We start from the raw sequence: 15,694 nt of genomic DNA, 5'->3' as shown, positions 1-15,694 counted from the left end.
TTATTATGGTAATTTCTCCCATCTCCGGACTCTCCCAGATATCTTTATACAACCTTCCCGTACACATAATGCAGCATGAAGGGGCTCAGTGAAGGTGGCAGTGACAGTGTGTAAGTGTCTGATCGGGTCACACAGAGCATAGAAGGACAGCTGTCCAGCCTCATAATCCAGATATATCCTGAATCTATCACAGGGAGTAATGTCAGGTAACCGGATCACTTTCCTGTCATGTATCACTGAATACTGATTATTAAACCTCATCAGACTCCAGGACTTGTTATTATGTCCAATGTATGACTGTTCTCCTCTCCTGTCTATACTGGGATAACACATAATTACCCCCCACTCCCCTGATTTACTGACCTCTACTTCCCAGTAATGTCGCCCTGAGGAAAATCTCCTGGTGCTTATTACCTGATTACACTGAAATCTCTCTGGTGTTTGTGGACGTTTCTGGTTTATATCTGACCAGGACGCAGTTTTCCTGTCACCTGATATATGTATATTATTACCAGCTGTGTTTAAATCCAGTAATATGTCTGTAGCTTCCTGCACATAGATCCCTGTATTTATACCTGTTATTATATCAGATAATGTATGTATTTTCCCTGAGATGAGACCTACATCCAGATCTCCTACAACATGGACCTGATTATCATGCCTCTCTCTGTCCTCAGTATCACACAAGTCATCTGTGTCTGGTTCCTGTAAGACAGTCACTGGATCAGACATGTTACACAGCTCCTCAATGTGACGCATCTTCCTGGACAGCTCGTCCTTCTTTATTTCCAGCTGCTGGATCAGATCAGAGACTGAGAGTGAAACGCTCTCTTCCTGCCTGGAGATCTCACTCAGCACTCTATTCTCTAGATCTTCCAGTTGTCTCCTGATGTCTCTAAACAGGGCAGTGACTCTCTCTGTTACACCAGCTGTTTTTTCCTGATCTTCTCTCCTGCGCTCCTGCAGACTCTGGACTCTTCTCTCAGTCTCCTCTCTCTTTGTGGTCAGTTTCTGCAGAACATTTCTCAGTTTCTCCTTCTTCTTCTCAGAGGCCTCATCCAGTGACTCCATCTGATGTCCTTTGTGTTCCCCGATCAGACAGCAGGACACACAGATACAGACAGCGTCCTCTGTGCAGTAATACTCCAGGATCTTCTTATGGACGGAGCATTTTCTGTTTCCCAGTGAAGTGCTGGGATCAGATAAGACGTGTTCTGCTGACTTGCTGTGTACTCTCAGGTGATTATCACACAGAGAAGCCTCACAATGCAGACAGGATTTAGCAGCAGGTACAGGAGAGTGAATACAGTAAGTGCAGAAGATCCCAGTCTCCTCCTGATCTGGCTGAGTAGACAAAAATCTCCCCACTATGTTACACAGAGGAATGTTCTTTATCAGTGCAGGACGCTCCTGACACTCTGCTCTGCAGTCAGGACAGTTATAAACTCCAGCCCCCTCCTGTGTATCCAGCACACGATCAATACAGACCCGACAGAAGTTGTGTCCACATCTCAGTGATACAGGATCTGTATAAATGTTCAGGCAGATGGAACAGTCCAGCTCCTGTCTCAGATCAGCAGACGCCATCGCTGACAGCAGAAGAGAGAAATGAAAGTGAAAGTCTCTGACACTCAGACACCAGTGGGTGTGTTTTATATATTTACACAGGGCTAGGCTGTGGTAGTTAGGAAGATTATATCTTTATTTATTTACAGGCTCAATCACACTATAGATGTCCATACACAGGACACTCTACCTTACTGTCAGATCTCAGATTTTGCTATACATAAACTCCCACATGGAGGACCCTCTCTACCCTCTAACATCTGCACCTTCTACATCAACCTTATATGTTTTTCGGAATGATTGCTTTTTTGTATTATTTGTTATAGTGAATGTCCAACACTGCATTTGTGTCATCTTAAAACTAAACAATGATGATGATGATTCATGTACATATATGTGTTTGGACAACTCTGAAAGATCCTCACATATGGTGCCCGGGCCAACAGTCCAGTTTACAACATACTTTCAGTGGTATTAAAATGAAGCGATTCTCGGTGAATCGTGTCATTTTAGCAAGGGAGTTGCGGGATGCGGGAGAAATGCCAGCTCTCCCGGGAGTCCGGGAGACTGACCCGAATTTCGGGAGTCTTCCGGACTTTCCGGGAGAGTTGGCAAGTATGGTTTACAACATTGCACCATTAGTGTGGTCTGACACTGCCGGTATAAATATTCAGATGAGGTCATTTCCCGACCAACATCTAATGATTCTCCATCATACAAAGATTGGAAATGTCAGTCTCCTCTGGCCCATACACTCTGATAATTGCTGTCAATTAGGTATAAAATGACCAGAGACAGTCAAAGAATAAAATCAGCAATGATGATGGTGGGATACAGTGTATGAGATAGTCATATGGATGAAGATGTCCATCTTGTTTCTGCTACTATATTTATTTATCTATTATATACCTTAATATAAATATATCCTCACATCATAATAATAATCCGATTATACACAGAATAAATAAATATCTCCCTAATCGATAAAACAATCACATAGAGCAGACCTACCAATTGTCCCTGATCAGGACAGGAGATGGGAAAGTTAGTGGGTACTTCCTGTTCACCGCTGAACACGACAATTGGTGAACGATTTGTAATGATCTGGATTCTCCCCTCCTGTCCTCTTCTAGTGATCTCATCACATCTCGGCTCATCACGCACCAGCGCACGTGTGTAGAAGGGCAGAAAATAGGTCAGATATCTCGGCTTGTGCAGTGCCGGATGAACGAAGGTAAGTGTAAATACAGAGAGGGCCAGTCAAGAAACTTCTTGCTTCATCACTGTAAAGCTCTTATCTGTTTCCCCGTTCCAGCGGTGTCTCTCGCTGCCGCGATCGGCACTTCCGGGTAGCGGGTCACATGACTCAGCTGCCAGGGCGGGCTATTTGAATTTCCTCTATATAACTCGGCACTGACACTTGCTCTGTGTCAGTGCAAATTTGTTGCTAGCGTCTGACTTCTGTATCCTCTGGGTGCCCTGGATGCTCTCTGTGAGTTGTGCATTTTCTGGATTCTCTGTACCGTTCCTGAATAGTCTGACTACGCTTTGCTGGATCATCTGTGTACCGGACCTGGCTCACCTGACTACACATTGTCCGACTACCGAGTAACCGATCCTAAGTGGTCAGTACCCTTACTTATTGTACTAGGTCCTGTCAGCCTGTTATCCGTGTACATTTACACATTTGACTCCACCGTTATTATCACTCCTGCTCTTCTGGGATGATTATATTCCTTGGGACCTGTGTTACTTCCTGAGAAAGTTCAGGGGGCCACGACCTGCGAGTTCCTGGCAGCGAAGTCCCTCCCGCCTTGCGGCGGTTCTTGGTGACCACTGGGGAACTCGTTAGACTCAGCGCCCCTGGTCTGCCAGCGCTAATCAGGAATACTACAGACCTTTCATCCACAGATCGTAACAATCACACAATAGAGATACAACATCTCCAAATGCATTAGATTTTTGCAAGAGGGATCTTTCTTGTTCCATGTGGCATTGTGACAGGGGCTCATCTTTAGAAAAAGAGATATTACTACATGATATGCTACAATATGTCACTAGTCATGTCCTCTGCGGGCTGGCCCACTAGTCACACACTCAGGTGGCTGTCCACACCCCCTCTGGTGGGTCCCTACCATTGCATCCCCCGGTGGGCCCTTCATGTCCCAGTCTGACACTGAGTGCACCAGGCAAAGTTACTCCTTTTTTTGCTTCACTCTCCTTAATGACTCAGGTCCATGGGCTTGAACTGCTTGACACTGCCAGGACTACTCTCTCACTCATCTTCTACACATGTTTGTGGCCATTACCATTGTTGGGACTACTACTCCCATTATCTTCTTATTCTATTTCATAGTTTTTTCCATTATTATTGGGACTTCTATTCCTAATATTGCAGTGTGAAAAAGTTTTTGCCTCCTTCACAATATCTTCTATTTTTGCATATTTGTCACACTATATTGTTTCAAATCTTCAAACAAAATTGAATATAAGACAAATACAACCTGAGTAAACACAAAATACAGAAGAAATCAGGAAGGGGAAAAAAAAAATCACACTACTATATTTTCTTCAAGAGAGATGCACAATCTTCATTACCCTTATTACAGAGGGACTCTCTATAACACGTGTCTAATATCAGTGTTGATGGAACTAAATACTGGAACAGCTGTAGATGCGACCCGACATATGAAATTGATTGGATATTTCTGGCAGTTGCCATTATTCTCTCTTTAGTTTGGAAGTAGCAGAATCATATAATTATGTCTCGAGGCGACTGGTCTGGGCCTGGTTTCGGGCGTAGCGCCCGATGTGCTCTATCCAGATGTAGTAAATCTTTTGGAAGATCAGGGATAATTTGTTGAAATAGATCTTCAAGATAGCTAGGGCTTCTGCCGTAATAGATTCAGGTACATTTTTTATTCGGATGTTGTTGCATTTATTACAGTTTTCTAAATCTTCTATTTGATTTTTGAAGACTTTGAATTCCGCCTGTAGATCGGCGATTTCTATATCTGTTGTTTGCTGATGCTTGGAGATTACATCTATTTGACTATCAACAACATCTGTATGGGAACCGAGCTCTGAGATTTCCGAGTTTGGAGATAATTGCCCACATTTCTGATTGTATTGTTTTTCTGACCATTTCAATCACATAATTTGTGGTGAGTGGAGACTCGGATAGTGAAGTATCATCTGAGTCGGATCCCAAATTTGTTTGGTCGGGTTGTGGTTCAGAGCGGCCATTAGACTTTTTGAAGGCTTTAATGATGGTATGTTTAGGAGTATTGCTCATTTTTTTGTTTTTGTGAAACATAATGGTAAATGAAGAGGTTCAATAACCAAATCAATTGCTATGTAGAGATCATAATCAATTGAAATATGTGAGTAGTACTTCAGAAGGCTTCCCAATATATGTAAAGAAATACCAGTCACTATTTAATACATTAAGTCCAGATGAAATGTCCCGCAGCCACTGTGATTACTGTGGATATTAGGGATGTGCACCGGCGACTTTTGAGGTCTCGTGTTTTGTGTTTTGGATCCGGATTTTCGTTATTTTTGGGGTTCGGATTTGTCTCGCAAAACACTTGACGAAAGGTCTCGGTTCGGATTTAAGGTTTTGGATTCGGATTTTTTTTGAAAAAAACATAAAAAGTTTAAAAATCAAGTTTTTGGGCTTATTTTCACTCCTAGGCTATTATTAACCTCAATAACATTCAATAACAAGCATTTCCACTAATTTACAGTGTATTCTGAACACCTCACAATATAGTTATTAGTCCAAAACGTTGCAACAAGGTATCTTTCTGGACTGCGTAGAGGAGTGGGTCACCACAATATATATTAAAAACCCTGAACTTTTATGATTCGCACCAATAAATGTACCTGGACTGCCTAGAGGAGTGGGTCACCACAATATATATTAAAAACCCTGAACTTTTATGAATCGCACCAATAAATGTACCTGGACTGCGTAGAGGAGTGGGTCACCACAATATATATTAAAAACCCTGAACTTTTATGATTCGCACCAATAAATGTACCTGGACTGCGTAGAGGAGTGGGTCACCACAATATATATTAAAAACCCTGAACTTTTATGAATCGCACCAATAAATGTACCTGGACTGCGTAGAGGAGTGGGTCACCACAATATATATAATAAGAAAACCATCAACTTGTATGATTCGCACCAATAAATGTACCTGTACTGCGTAGAGGAGTGGGTCACCACAATATATATTAAAAACCCTGAACTTTTATGAATCGCACCAATAAATGTACCTGGACTGCGTAGAGGAGTGGGTCACCACAATATATATAATAAGAAAACCATCAACTTGTATGATTCGCACCAATAAATGTACCTGTACTGCGTAGAGGAGTGGGTCACCACAATATATATTAAAAACCCTGAATTTTTATGAATCGCACCAATAAATGTACCTGGACTGCGTAGAGGAGTGGGTCACCACAATATATATAATAAGAAAACCATCAACTTGTATGATTCGCACCAATAAATGTACCTGGACTGCGTAGAGGAGTGGGTCACCACAATATATTAAAAACCCTGAACTTTTATGAATCGCACCAATAAATGTACCTGGACTGCGTAGAGGAGTGGGTCACCACAATATATTAAAAACCCTGAACTTTTATGAATCGCACCAATAAATGTACCTGGACTGCGTAGAGGAGTGGGTCACCACAATATATTAAAAACCCTGAACTTTTATGAATCGCACCAATAAATGTACCTGGACTGCGTAGAGGAGTGGGTCACCACAATATATTAAAAACCCTGAACTTTTATGAATCGCACCAATAAATGTACCTGGACTGCGTAGAGGAGTGGGTCACCACAATATATTAAAAACCCTGAACTTTTATGAATCGCACCAATAAATGTACCTGGACTGCGTAGAGGAGTGGGTCACCACAATATATTAAAAACCCTGAACTTTTATGAATCGCACCAATAAATGTACCTGGACTGCGTAGAGGAGTGGGTCACCACAATATATTAAAAACCCTGAACTTTTATGAATCGCACCAATAAATGTACCTGGACTGCGTAGAGGAGTGGGTCACCACAATATATTAAAAACCCTGAACTTTTATGAATCGCACCAATAAATGTACCTGGACTGCGTAGAGGAGTGGGTCACCACAATATATTAAAAACCCTGAACTTTTATGAATCGCACCAATAAATGTACCTGGACTGCGTAGAGGAGTGGGTCACCACAATATATTAAAAACCCTGAACTTTTATGAATCGCACCAATAAATGTACCTGGACTGCGTAGAGGAGTGGGTCACCACAATATATATAATAAGAAAACCATCAACTTGTATGATTCGCACCAATAAATGTACCTGGACTGCGTAGAGGAGTGGGTCACCACAATATATTAAAAACCCTGAACTTTTATGAATCGCACCAATAAATGTACCTGGACTGCGTAGAGGAGTGGGTCACCACAATATATTAAAAACCCTGAACTTTTATGAATCGCACCAATAAATGTACCTGGACTGCGTAGAGGAGTGGGTCACCACAATATATTAAAAACCCTGAACTTTTATGAATCGCACCAATAAATGTACCTGGACTGCGTAGAGGAGTGGGTCACCACAATATATATAATAAGAAAACCATCAACTTGTATGATTCGCACCAATAAATGTACCTGGACTGCGTAGAGGAGTGGGTCACCACAATATATTAAAAACCCTGAACTTTTATGAATCGCACCAATAAATGTACCTGGACTGCGTAGAGGAGTGGGTCACCACAATATATTAAAAACCCTGAACTTTTATGAATCGCACCAATAAATGTACCTGGACTGCGTAGAGGAGTGGGTCACCACAATATATTAAAAACCCTGAACTTTTATGAATCGCACCAATAAATGTACCTGGACTGCGTAGAGGAGTGGGTCACCACAATATATTAAAAACCCTGAACTTTTATGAATCGCACCAATAAATGTACCTGGACTGCGTAGAGGAGTGGGTCACCACAATATATTAAAAACCCTGAACTTTTATGAATCGCACCAATAAATGTACCTGGACTGCGTAGAGGAGTGGGTCACCACAATATATTAAAAACCCTGAACTTTTATGAATCGCACCAATAAATGTACCTGGACTGCGTAGAGGAGTGGGTCACCACAATATATATAATAAGAAAACCATCAACTTGTATGATTCGCACCAATAAATGTACCTGGACTGCGTAGAGGAGTGGGTCACCACAATATATTAAAAACCCTGAACTTTTATGAATCGCACCAATAAATGTACCTGGACTGCGTAGAGGAGTGGGTCACCACAATATATTAAAAACCCTGAACTTTTATGAATCGCACCAATAAATGTACCTGGACTGCGTAGAGGAGTGGGTCACCACAATATATTAAAAACCCTGAACTTTTATGAATCGCACCAATAAATGTACCTGGACTGCGTAGAGGAGTGGGTCACCACAATATATTAAAAACCCTGAACTTTTATGAATCGCACCAATAAATGTACCTGGACTGCGTAGAGGAGTGGGTCACCACAATATATATAATAAGAAAACCATCAACTTGTATGATTCGCACCAATAAATGTACCTGGACTGCCTAGAGGAGTGGGCACTGGGCACCACAATAAAATATATAAAAAACCTTCAACAGGTCTGCATTACACTACACATACGGCTGCTCCTCCATCCTCTCCATCATATACATGTTGGAGTTTTAGCGTGTGACAACCTCTTGTTTTTGATAATGTCAGTGCATTTTGAAAATTTTTCAATTTGCCCCACACCACTGAATGTACTTTATCTATGATACGCATCTATCTATCTGGACTGCGTAGTGTGGTGGCCCCGGTACACAATTTGGTACCGAGGCCACAATATAATTAAAAAACCCTCCACGTGTCAGAATTCCACCAAAAAAGGGTATGGACTGCGTAGTGTGGTGGCCCCGGTACACAATTTGGTACCGAGGCCACAATATAATTAAAAAACCCTCCACGTGTCAGAATTCCACCAAAAAAGGGTATGGACTGCGTAGTGGGGTGGCCCCGGTACCCAATTTGATACCGGGACCACAATACCTCCTCCAAACATGGTACAGACAATTCGTCATTGAGATCCCATCAAGTATGTTAAAGACAGACAGGGTCGAAGTGTTATTGGTTGACTTTGTAAACCAAAAAACTGTCCCTGTTGCACATAGTTGTGCAATGAAGACTGACTTTTTCATTTAAAGGCACCATCTTTCAAGTGTAGTGTTTGTAAGTCTAAGTCATATTATACTTTTGGTAAAATTGGTTTATTTTGTTCCTCTTTATGGTAACTACTAATAGAATTAAAGTATTAAATAGAAGCGGCAGTTCCTCTTTATGGTAATTAGTAATAGAATTAAAGTATTAAATAGAATTAAAGTATTAAATAGAATTAAAGTATTAAATAGAGTGGTATAGAGTTGTAGTGTGGTATAGATAGAGTGGTCCCCACAATATAATAATAAAACCCTCAACTGGTCTGAATTCCACCAAACAAGTATCTGGACTGCGTAGTGTGGTGGCCCCGGTACACAATTTGGTACCGAGGCCACAATATAATTAAAAAATTGGGCATCAACTGTCACCGTTGTTTAATATCTGATACACCTAAATATGGACTGCACAGTGGAGTGGCCCCGGTAGTAAATTTGGTGCCGGGGCCACAATACCTCCTCCAACTTCCAAGTGTAGTGTTTATAAAGACAGACAGCGTCGAAGTGTTATTAGTTGACTTTAACCCTAAAATTGTCCCTGTTGCAAATATTCGTGCAATGGACAGTTACTTTTTTATTGAAAGACTCAAGCTTTCAAGTGTAGTGTTTATAAAATATAAACAACAATACAGTAGTTTTAGAGCACGTCAATACCTCTTGTTTTAAATTATGACACAGCATTTTACTTTTGGTTTAATTTCTTGAATTTTTTTAAATTTGGTTTTACTTTTTGAACATGGCAAACGACTGTTGATTGGTCATATAATGCAAAAAAAAAAGGTCCAAGATGGAATTGTCCTTGGGCCCTCACACCCACCCTTATGTTGTTGAAATAGGACATGCACACTTTAACAAACCAATCATTTCAGCGACAGGGCCTACCAAACAACTTTGGCTGAAATGATTGGTTTGTTTGGGCCCCCACACCAAAAAAGCTATTCATCTCTCCCTGTACAGACTAAACAGGCTCTACTGAGGCAAGATGTCGTCCTCATCCTCAACCTCTGATTCCTCTCCCCCTACAGTGTGTACTTCCTCCTCATCACACATTATCAATTCGTCCCCGCTGGACTCCACAACCACAGGTCCCTCTGTAGTATCTGGAGGGCAGTGCTGTACTTCATTGAGGAATTGATTATTCATTTTTATAAACATCATTTTTTCAACGTTCTGAGGAAGCAACCTCCTTCGCCGCTCACTGACCAGGTTCCCCGCTGCACTAAAAACTCTTTCCGAGTACACACTGGAGGGGGGACAACTCTGGTAAAATAGAGCCAGTTTGTACAGGGGCTTCCAAACTGCCTTTTTTTCCTGCCAGTAACAATATGGACTGTCTGACATGTCTACTTGGATGGTGTCAGCAAAGTAATCATCCACAATTTTTTCTATTGTGACAGCATCCAATGCAGCGAGAGTAGACATGTCTGCAATGGTTGGCAGGTCCTTCAGTCCGGACCAGATGTTATCAGCATCCCCGCCAGTGCCTCTTTTGGGAAAACTGAGCTTTTTCCTCGCAGCCATAGATGTGGAAGAAAATGAGGGTGGAGCTGTTGGCATGTCACGGTCCTCTTCAGAGGACAATCTCCTGACCAGCAGGTCTTTGCACCTCTGTAGACTTGTGTCCGCCGGAAACAGAGACACAACATACGCTTTAAACCGAGGATCGAGCACGGTGGCCAGAATGTATTCCTCTGACTTTAATAGAGTGACCACCCTCGGATCCTGGCAAAGCGTACGAAGGGCTACATCCACAAGAGCTACATGCTTGGTGTAATCGCAATGGCTTACCAGCTCCTCCCTCACTTTCTCCAGCTGCTTCTGCAACAGCCTGATCAGGGGAATGACCTGACTCAAGCTGGCAGTGTCGGAACTGACTTCTCGTGTGGCAAGTTCAAATGGCTGCAGAACCTTGCACAACACGGAAATCAGTCTCCACTGCGCTTGACTGAGGCGCATCCCCACTCCTTTGCCTATGTCGTAGGTGGCTGTGTAGGCCTGAATGGCCTTTTGCTGCTCCTCCATCCTCTGCAGCATATAGAGGGTGGAGTTCCAGCGCGTCACAACCTCTTGTTTGAGGTGATGGCAGGGCAGGTTCATGCTTTTTTGATGTGCCTCTAGTCTGCGGTAGGCACTGGCTGAATGCCGAAAGTGTCCAGCAATTTTGCGCGCCACCGCAAGCATCTCCTGCACACCCCTGTCACTCTTGAGGTAATGCTGCACCACCAAATTAATGGTGTGGGCAAAACATGGGACGTGCTGGAAATTGCCCATATTTAATGCCCGCACAATGTTACTGGCATTGTCTGACACCACAAATCCCCATGAGAGTCTAAGTGGGGTAAGCCACTGGGAGATAATTTCCCTCATTTTCTCTAATATGTTGTCAGCGTTGTGCCTCTTATTAAAGCCTGTAATACACAATGTTGCCTGCCTTTGCACGAGCCGCCATTTTGTAGTTGCTGCTACTGATGCAGCTGTTGCTGTTGCTGCGGAAGGGGATGCATCTACCCAGTGGGCTGTCACAGTCATATAGTCCTTCGTTTGCCCAGAACCACTTGTCCACATGTCCGTGGTTAAGTGGACAGTGGGTACAACCGCATTTTTTAGAGCACTGAGAACACTTGATCGTACTTCTCTGTACATTTTTGGTATCGCCTGCCTAGTGAAGTGGAATCTCGACGGGATTTGGTACCGGGGACACAATACCTCCATCAACCCTCTAAATCCCACTCCACTGATGGCGGACACCGGGCGCACGTCTAACACCAACATTGCAGTTACAGCCGCAGTTATACGCTTTGCAATAGGGTGACTACTATCGTATTTTGTGGTCATGGCAAACGACTGTTGGACGGTCAATTGTTTTGTGAAAGACTTAGCGGTCTTACGACTTCCCCTCTGGGAAGATGACCGACTAACAGCAGCAACAGCAGCAGTGGCAGTAGTAGGCGTACCGCTTCAGGATTCCTCGGATGAATCCCGTATTGAGGAGGACTCAGTCTGGCTGCTGACTTGGGCTGCAGGACTGAATCTGATGGAGATTGTGGAGGAAGTTGACGAGGAGGGTGTTGCTGGTGTGTATCCAACTGGACCACGGGATTTAGGTGTCCCTGTACCGATGAGGGTCCTAGCCCCAGTTCCTGAACTAACCACTGAACTATGAAGGTTATTCAGGTGACGTATAAGGGAGGATGTTCCTAGGTGGGCAAGATCCTTATCCCTGCTTATTTGAGCTTTACATAAGCTACATATGGCCATACATTGGTTGTCTGGATTTGGATAAAAATAACTCCAGACCGAAGAGGTGCATTTTTTGGTCTTCTGACCAGGCATGACGATGGGCTTTTTCATCCCATGGACATCAGCTGTTTCCCCCCCTGGTGCCTCATTTACAATAACCACATCACCATCCTCATCATCAAGTTCCTCCACAGCGCCAGCTACATCATCAATAGCCTCCTCCCGAGCCACCTCTTCCCGTACAGTGATGGGAAGGTCAGGCTTGACAACCACCAACATCCTTGGACTCGCCTTGTGGATTTGTGATAATTTCTCTTTAGAAGGCAGAGTTGTTTGCTGTTTTGTTGCTGACAGCATAACTCTCTTCAATTTTTTGTAGGGGGGGGAGGAGGAGGAGGGCTAAGATCCGTGGGTGAAGCTGAACCACTAGTCATGAAAACGGGCCAGGGCCTAAGCCGTTCCTTGCCACTCCGTGTCGTAAATGGCATATTGGCAACTTTACGTTTCTCCTCAGATGATTAAGTTTCTCTTTTTGCTACTTTTTCTTAACTTGGGCTTTTTGGATTTTACATGCCCGGTACTACGAGATTGGGCATCGGGCTTGGAAGACGACGTTGATGGCATTTCATCGTCTATGTCATGACTAGTGGCAGCAGCTTAAGCATTAGGAGGAAGTGGGTCTTGATCTTTCCCTACTTTATCCTCCAAATTTTTGGTCTCCATTATATGTAGCACAAGATACTGCAGAATGTGTGAACTTGGTAATATTGCAGTACCAATGGACTTATACTGCTGTATTGGTTTTGCAAATTTGGTTATAATTATTATATATTTATTTTTTTTTAAATTTTTTATTTTTTTTTACTTTTTTTTTATTTTTTAAAAACTTGGGAATAGTGGGGAAATAACTATGCCCTTAGAAGCACAGAGCACAGGACACAGCACCACTGGACTGAACAGGACACGGCACAGGACCCAGCAGCACTACGGAACTCAGCAGGACAGAGCACAGGACACAGCACCACTGGACTGATACTGCAGAATGTGTGAACTTTGTAATATTGCAGTACCAATGGACTTATACTGCTGGATTGGTTTTGCAAATTTGGTTATAATTATATATATTTATTTTTTAATTTTTAATTGTAATTTTTTTTTTACTTTTTTTTTTTTTTTAAAAACTTGGGAATAATGGGGAAATAACTATGCCATTAGAAGCACAGAGCACAGGACACAGCACCACTGGACTGAACAGGACACGGCACAGGACCCAGCAGCACTACGGAACTCAGCAGGACAGAGCACAGGACACAGCACCACTGGACTGATACTGCAGAATGTGTGAACTTTGTAATATTGCAGTACCAATGGACTTATACTGCTGGATTGGTTTTGCAAATTTGGTTATAATTATATATATATTTTTTTTAATTTTTAATTGTAATTTTTTTTTTTACTTTTTTTTTATTTTTTAAAAACTTGGGAATAATGGGGAAATAACTATGCCCTTAGAAGCACAGAGCACAGGACACAGCACCACTGGACTGAACAGGACACGGCACAGGACCCAGCAGCACTACGGAACTCAGCAGGACAGAGCACAGGACACAGCACCACTGGACTGATACTGCAGAATGTGTAAACTTTGTAATATGTCAGTACCACTGGACTTTTACTGCTGAATGTGTGAACTTGGTAATATTGCAGTTCCAATGGGCTTATACTGCAGGATTGGTTGTGCAAATTTTGTGGTAATTAAAAAAAATTAAAGTAGTTTTTGGTATTTTTTTAAATAACTTTTTTTTATTTTTTTAAACACAGGGGAATATTGGGGAAATAACTATGCCCTTAGAAGCACAGAGCACAGGACACAGCACCACTGGACTGAACAGGACACAGCACAGGACCCAGCAGCACCACTGACCTCAGAAGGACAGAGCACAGCACACAGCACCACTGGACTGATACTGCAGAACACAGCACAGCACAGCACAGCACAGAACTAAACAGCACAGCACAGAACTAAACAGCACAGCACGAGATCTACCAGGACAGAGGACCACCTAACACACCCTCCCTCTACCCTGATCAATACCCGAGTGAAGATGGCGGCGACTAGCGGGGAATTTATAGGATCCGAGTATCGCGAGATCCGACAACGGGATTATGAGTCAGAGCCTCAGTTTCAGATTTGAATTTGGCGCCAATACCCGGATCTGTCTCGGATCCGACTCGGATCCGCAACGTTCGGGTGGGCTCGGATTTCATAAATCCGAGTGCGCTCATCCCTAGTGGATATGACATTGTTTTGTGTTCCTAGTTGTTGGACAAAAGGCTATTTTTTAGAAAATATTAGTAGTTTGGAAGTGAGAAGGTGTTAATATTGATCTGTAATCAGGATGTAATGGAGGGCGGTGAGAGCATTTACAAGAAATATAATATATCAGTTCACCACTTCATCATCATCATCATCATCATCATTTATTTAAATAGCGCCAACATATTCTGTAGCGCTTTACAATTGGGGACAAACACAGTAAACTAATAAACAAACTGGGTAAAACAGACAAATTGGTGAGAAGGCCCTGCTCGCAGGCTTACAATCTATGCCACTTCACGACAACAAAATGTGATGTTCCGACAACTACCAGTAGAAGGCAGAGTAAGTGTGACTGTAATAATATGCCCACTCAAATTATTGAACAATGCACTTCTTTTAAGAAAGAATGACGGTATTAGACAATTATAGCGGACTCATAGGAATGTGATGATCAATAGATGTGAATTCCCCAGAAATTATGTAGGGTGAGGTGCTTTTAGATTAGGATTTCCTATCACGCTGTGTTACTCTGTGATGACGGCAAGAGATGTATTTTGGCGTCAAAATAAAGTTTTAATGTCAGTCAGCAAAGCGTACTCAGTTATGAGGAAAATAATTGAGACATGGTTCAGTGACTATGAGAAGCAATATGCTAAATGGCCACTAGATGGCAAACTCTGACCAAAACGCATTGTTTTCATATTTCTTATTACAACCCTAGCTGCTACCTCATCTTATTTTGACTCAGAGTTTGAGTTAATCCTTTTGATCCCAGTGTTTTTCTATTTCATGTTGTCTCCTTACATGATATTAGCCAGTTTAGATTGTATCTCTGTAGGTGTAAATGTGAATACTGCTCATATTAAGGACACCCCAAGATTCAGTAGACAAATGCTAAAGGCTAGGTACACACTGAAGAATTTTCCGACCGACCTGTTATCTCAAACGATTGAACCTACGACTGAAGGTCTGATCAGTCTGACGATTCATGTGTACACACTGACATGATTTACGTTCAGATCTGTGCTCTTTATCTGGTCCTTCATCTGGTCCTCTAGTCCGGAGAATGACAGCACAATATTCATTCATTCATTACTGTCACATTGTGGACATGAGGGGCTATATGAATGGACATGGGGGGAAGGGGGGGTTAGTTAATCTAGGTGGACATTACATGGCTAAAGTTATGTACACAGGCCCGGCGCTACCATTAGGCAGCGTTAGGCAGCTGCCTAGGGCGCCGGGCTCTAGAGGGCGCCACTGGTGTCCGACTCTGCTC

The 15,694-nt window shown here is 42.6% G+C and overlaps 1 protein-coding gene across 1 annotated transcript; it reads right to left on the bottom strand.

Moving 5' to 3' along the window:
- LOC142150224 (E3 ubiquitin/ISG15 ligase TRIM25-like) lies at nt 1-1,603 on the bottom strand. Its single transcript, XM_075205431.1, is given in 2 exon segments — nt 1-123; nt 126-1,603. Coding segments are annotated over 2 exon segments (1,500 nt in total). The 5' UTR covers nt 1,588-1,603; the 3' UTR covers nt 1-85.
- Between the last annotated feature and the right edge of the window lie 14,091 nt (nt 1,604-15,694).

This window comes from Mixophyes fleayi, chromosome 4, assembly GCF_038048845.1.
Source record: "Mixophyes fleayi isolate aMixFle1 chromosome 4, aMixFle1.hap1, whole genome shotgun sequence".
NCBI classification, from domain to species: domain Eukaryota; kingdom Metazoa; phylum Chordata; class Amphibia; order Anura; family Limnodynastidae; genus Mixophyes; species Mixophyes fleayi.
Note: the sequence above shows the minus strand (reverse complement) of the source record. Positions and strands in the feature narration are given on the sequence as shown.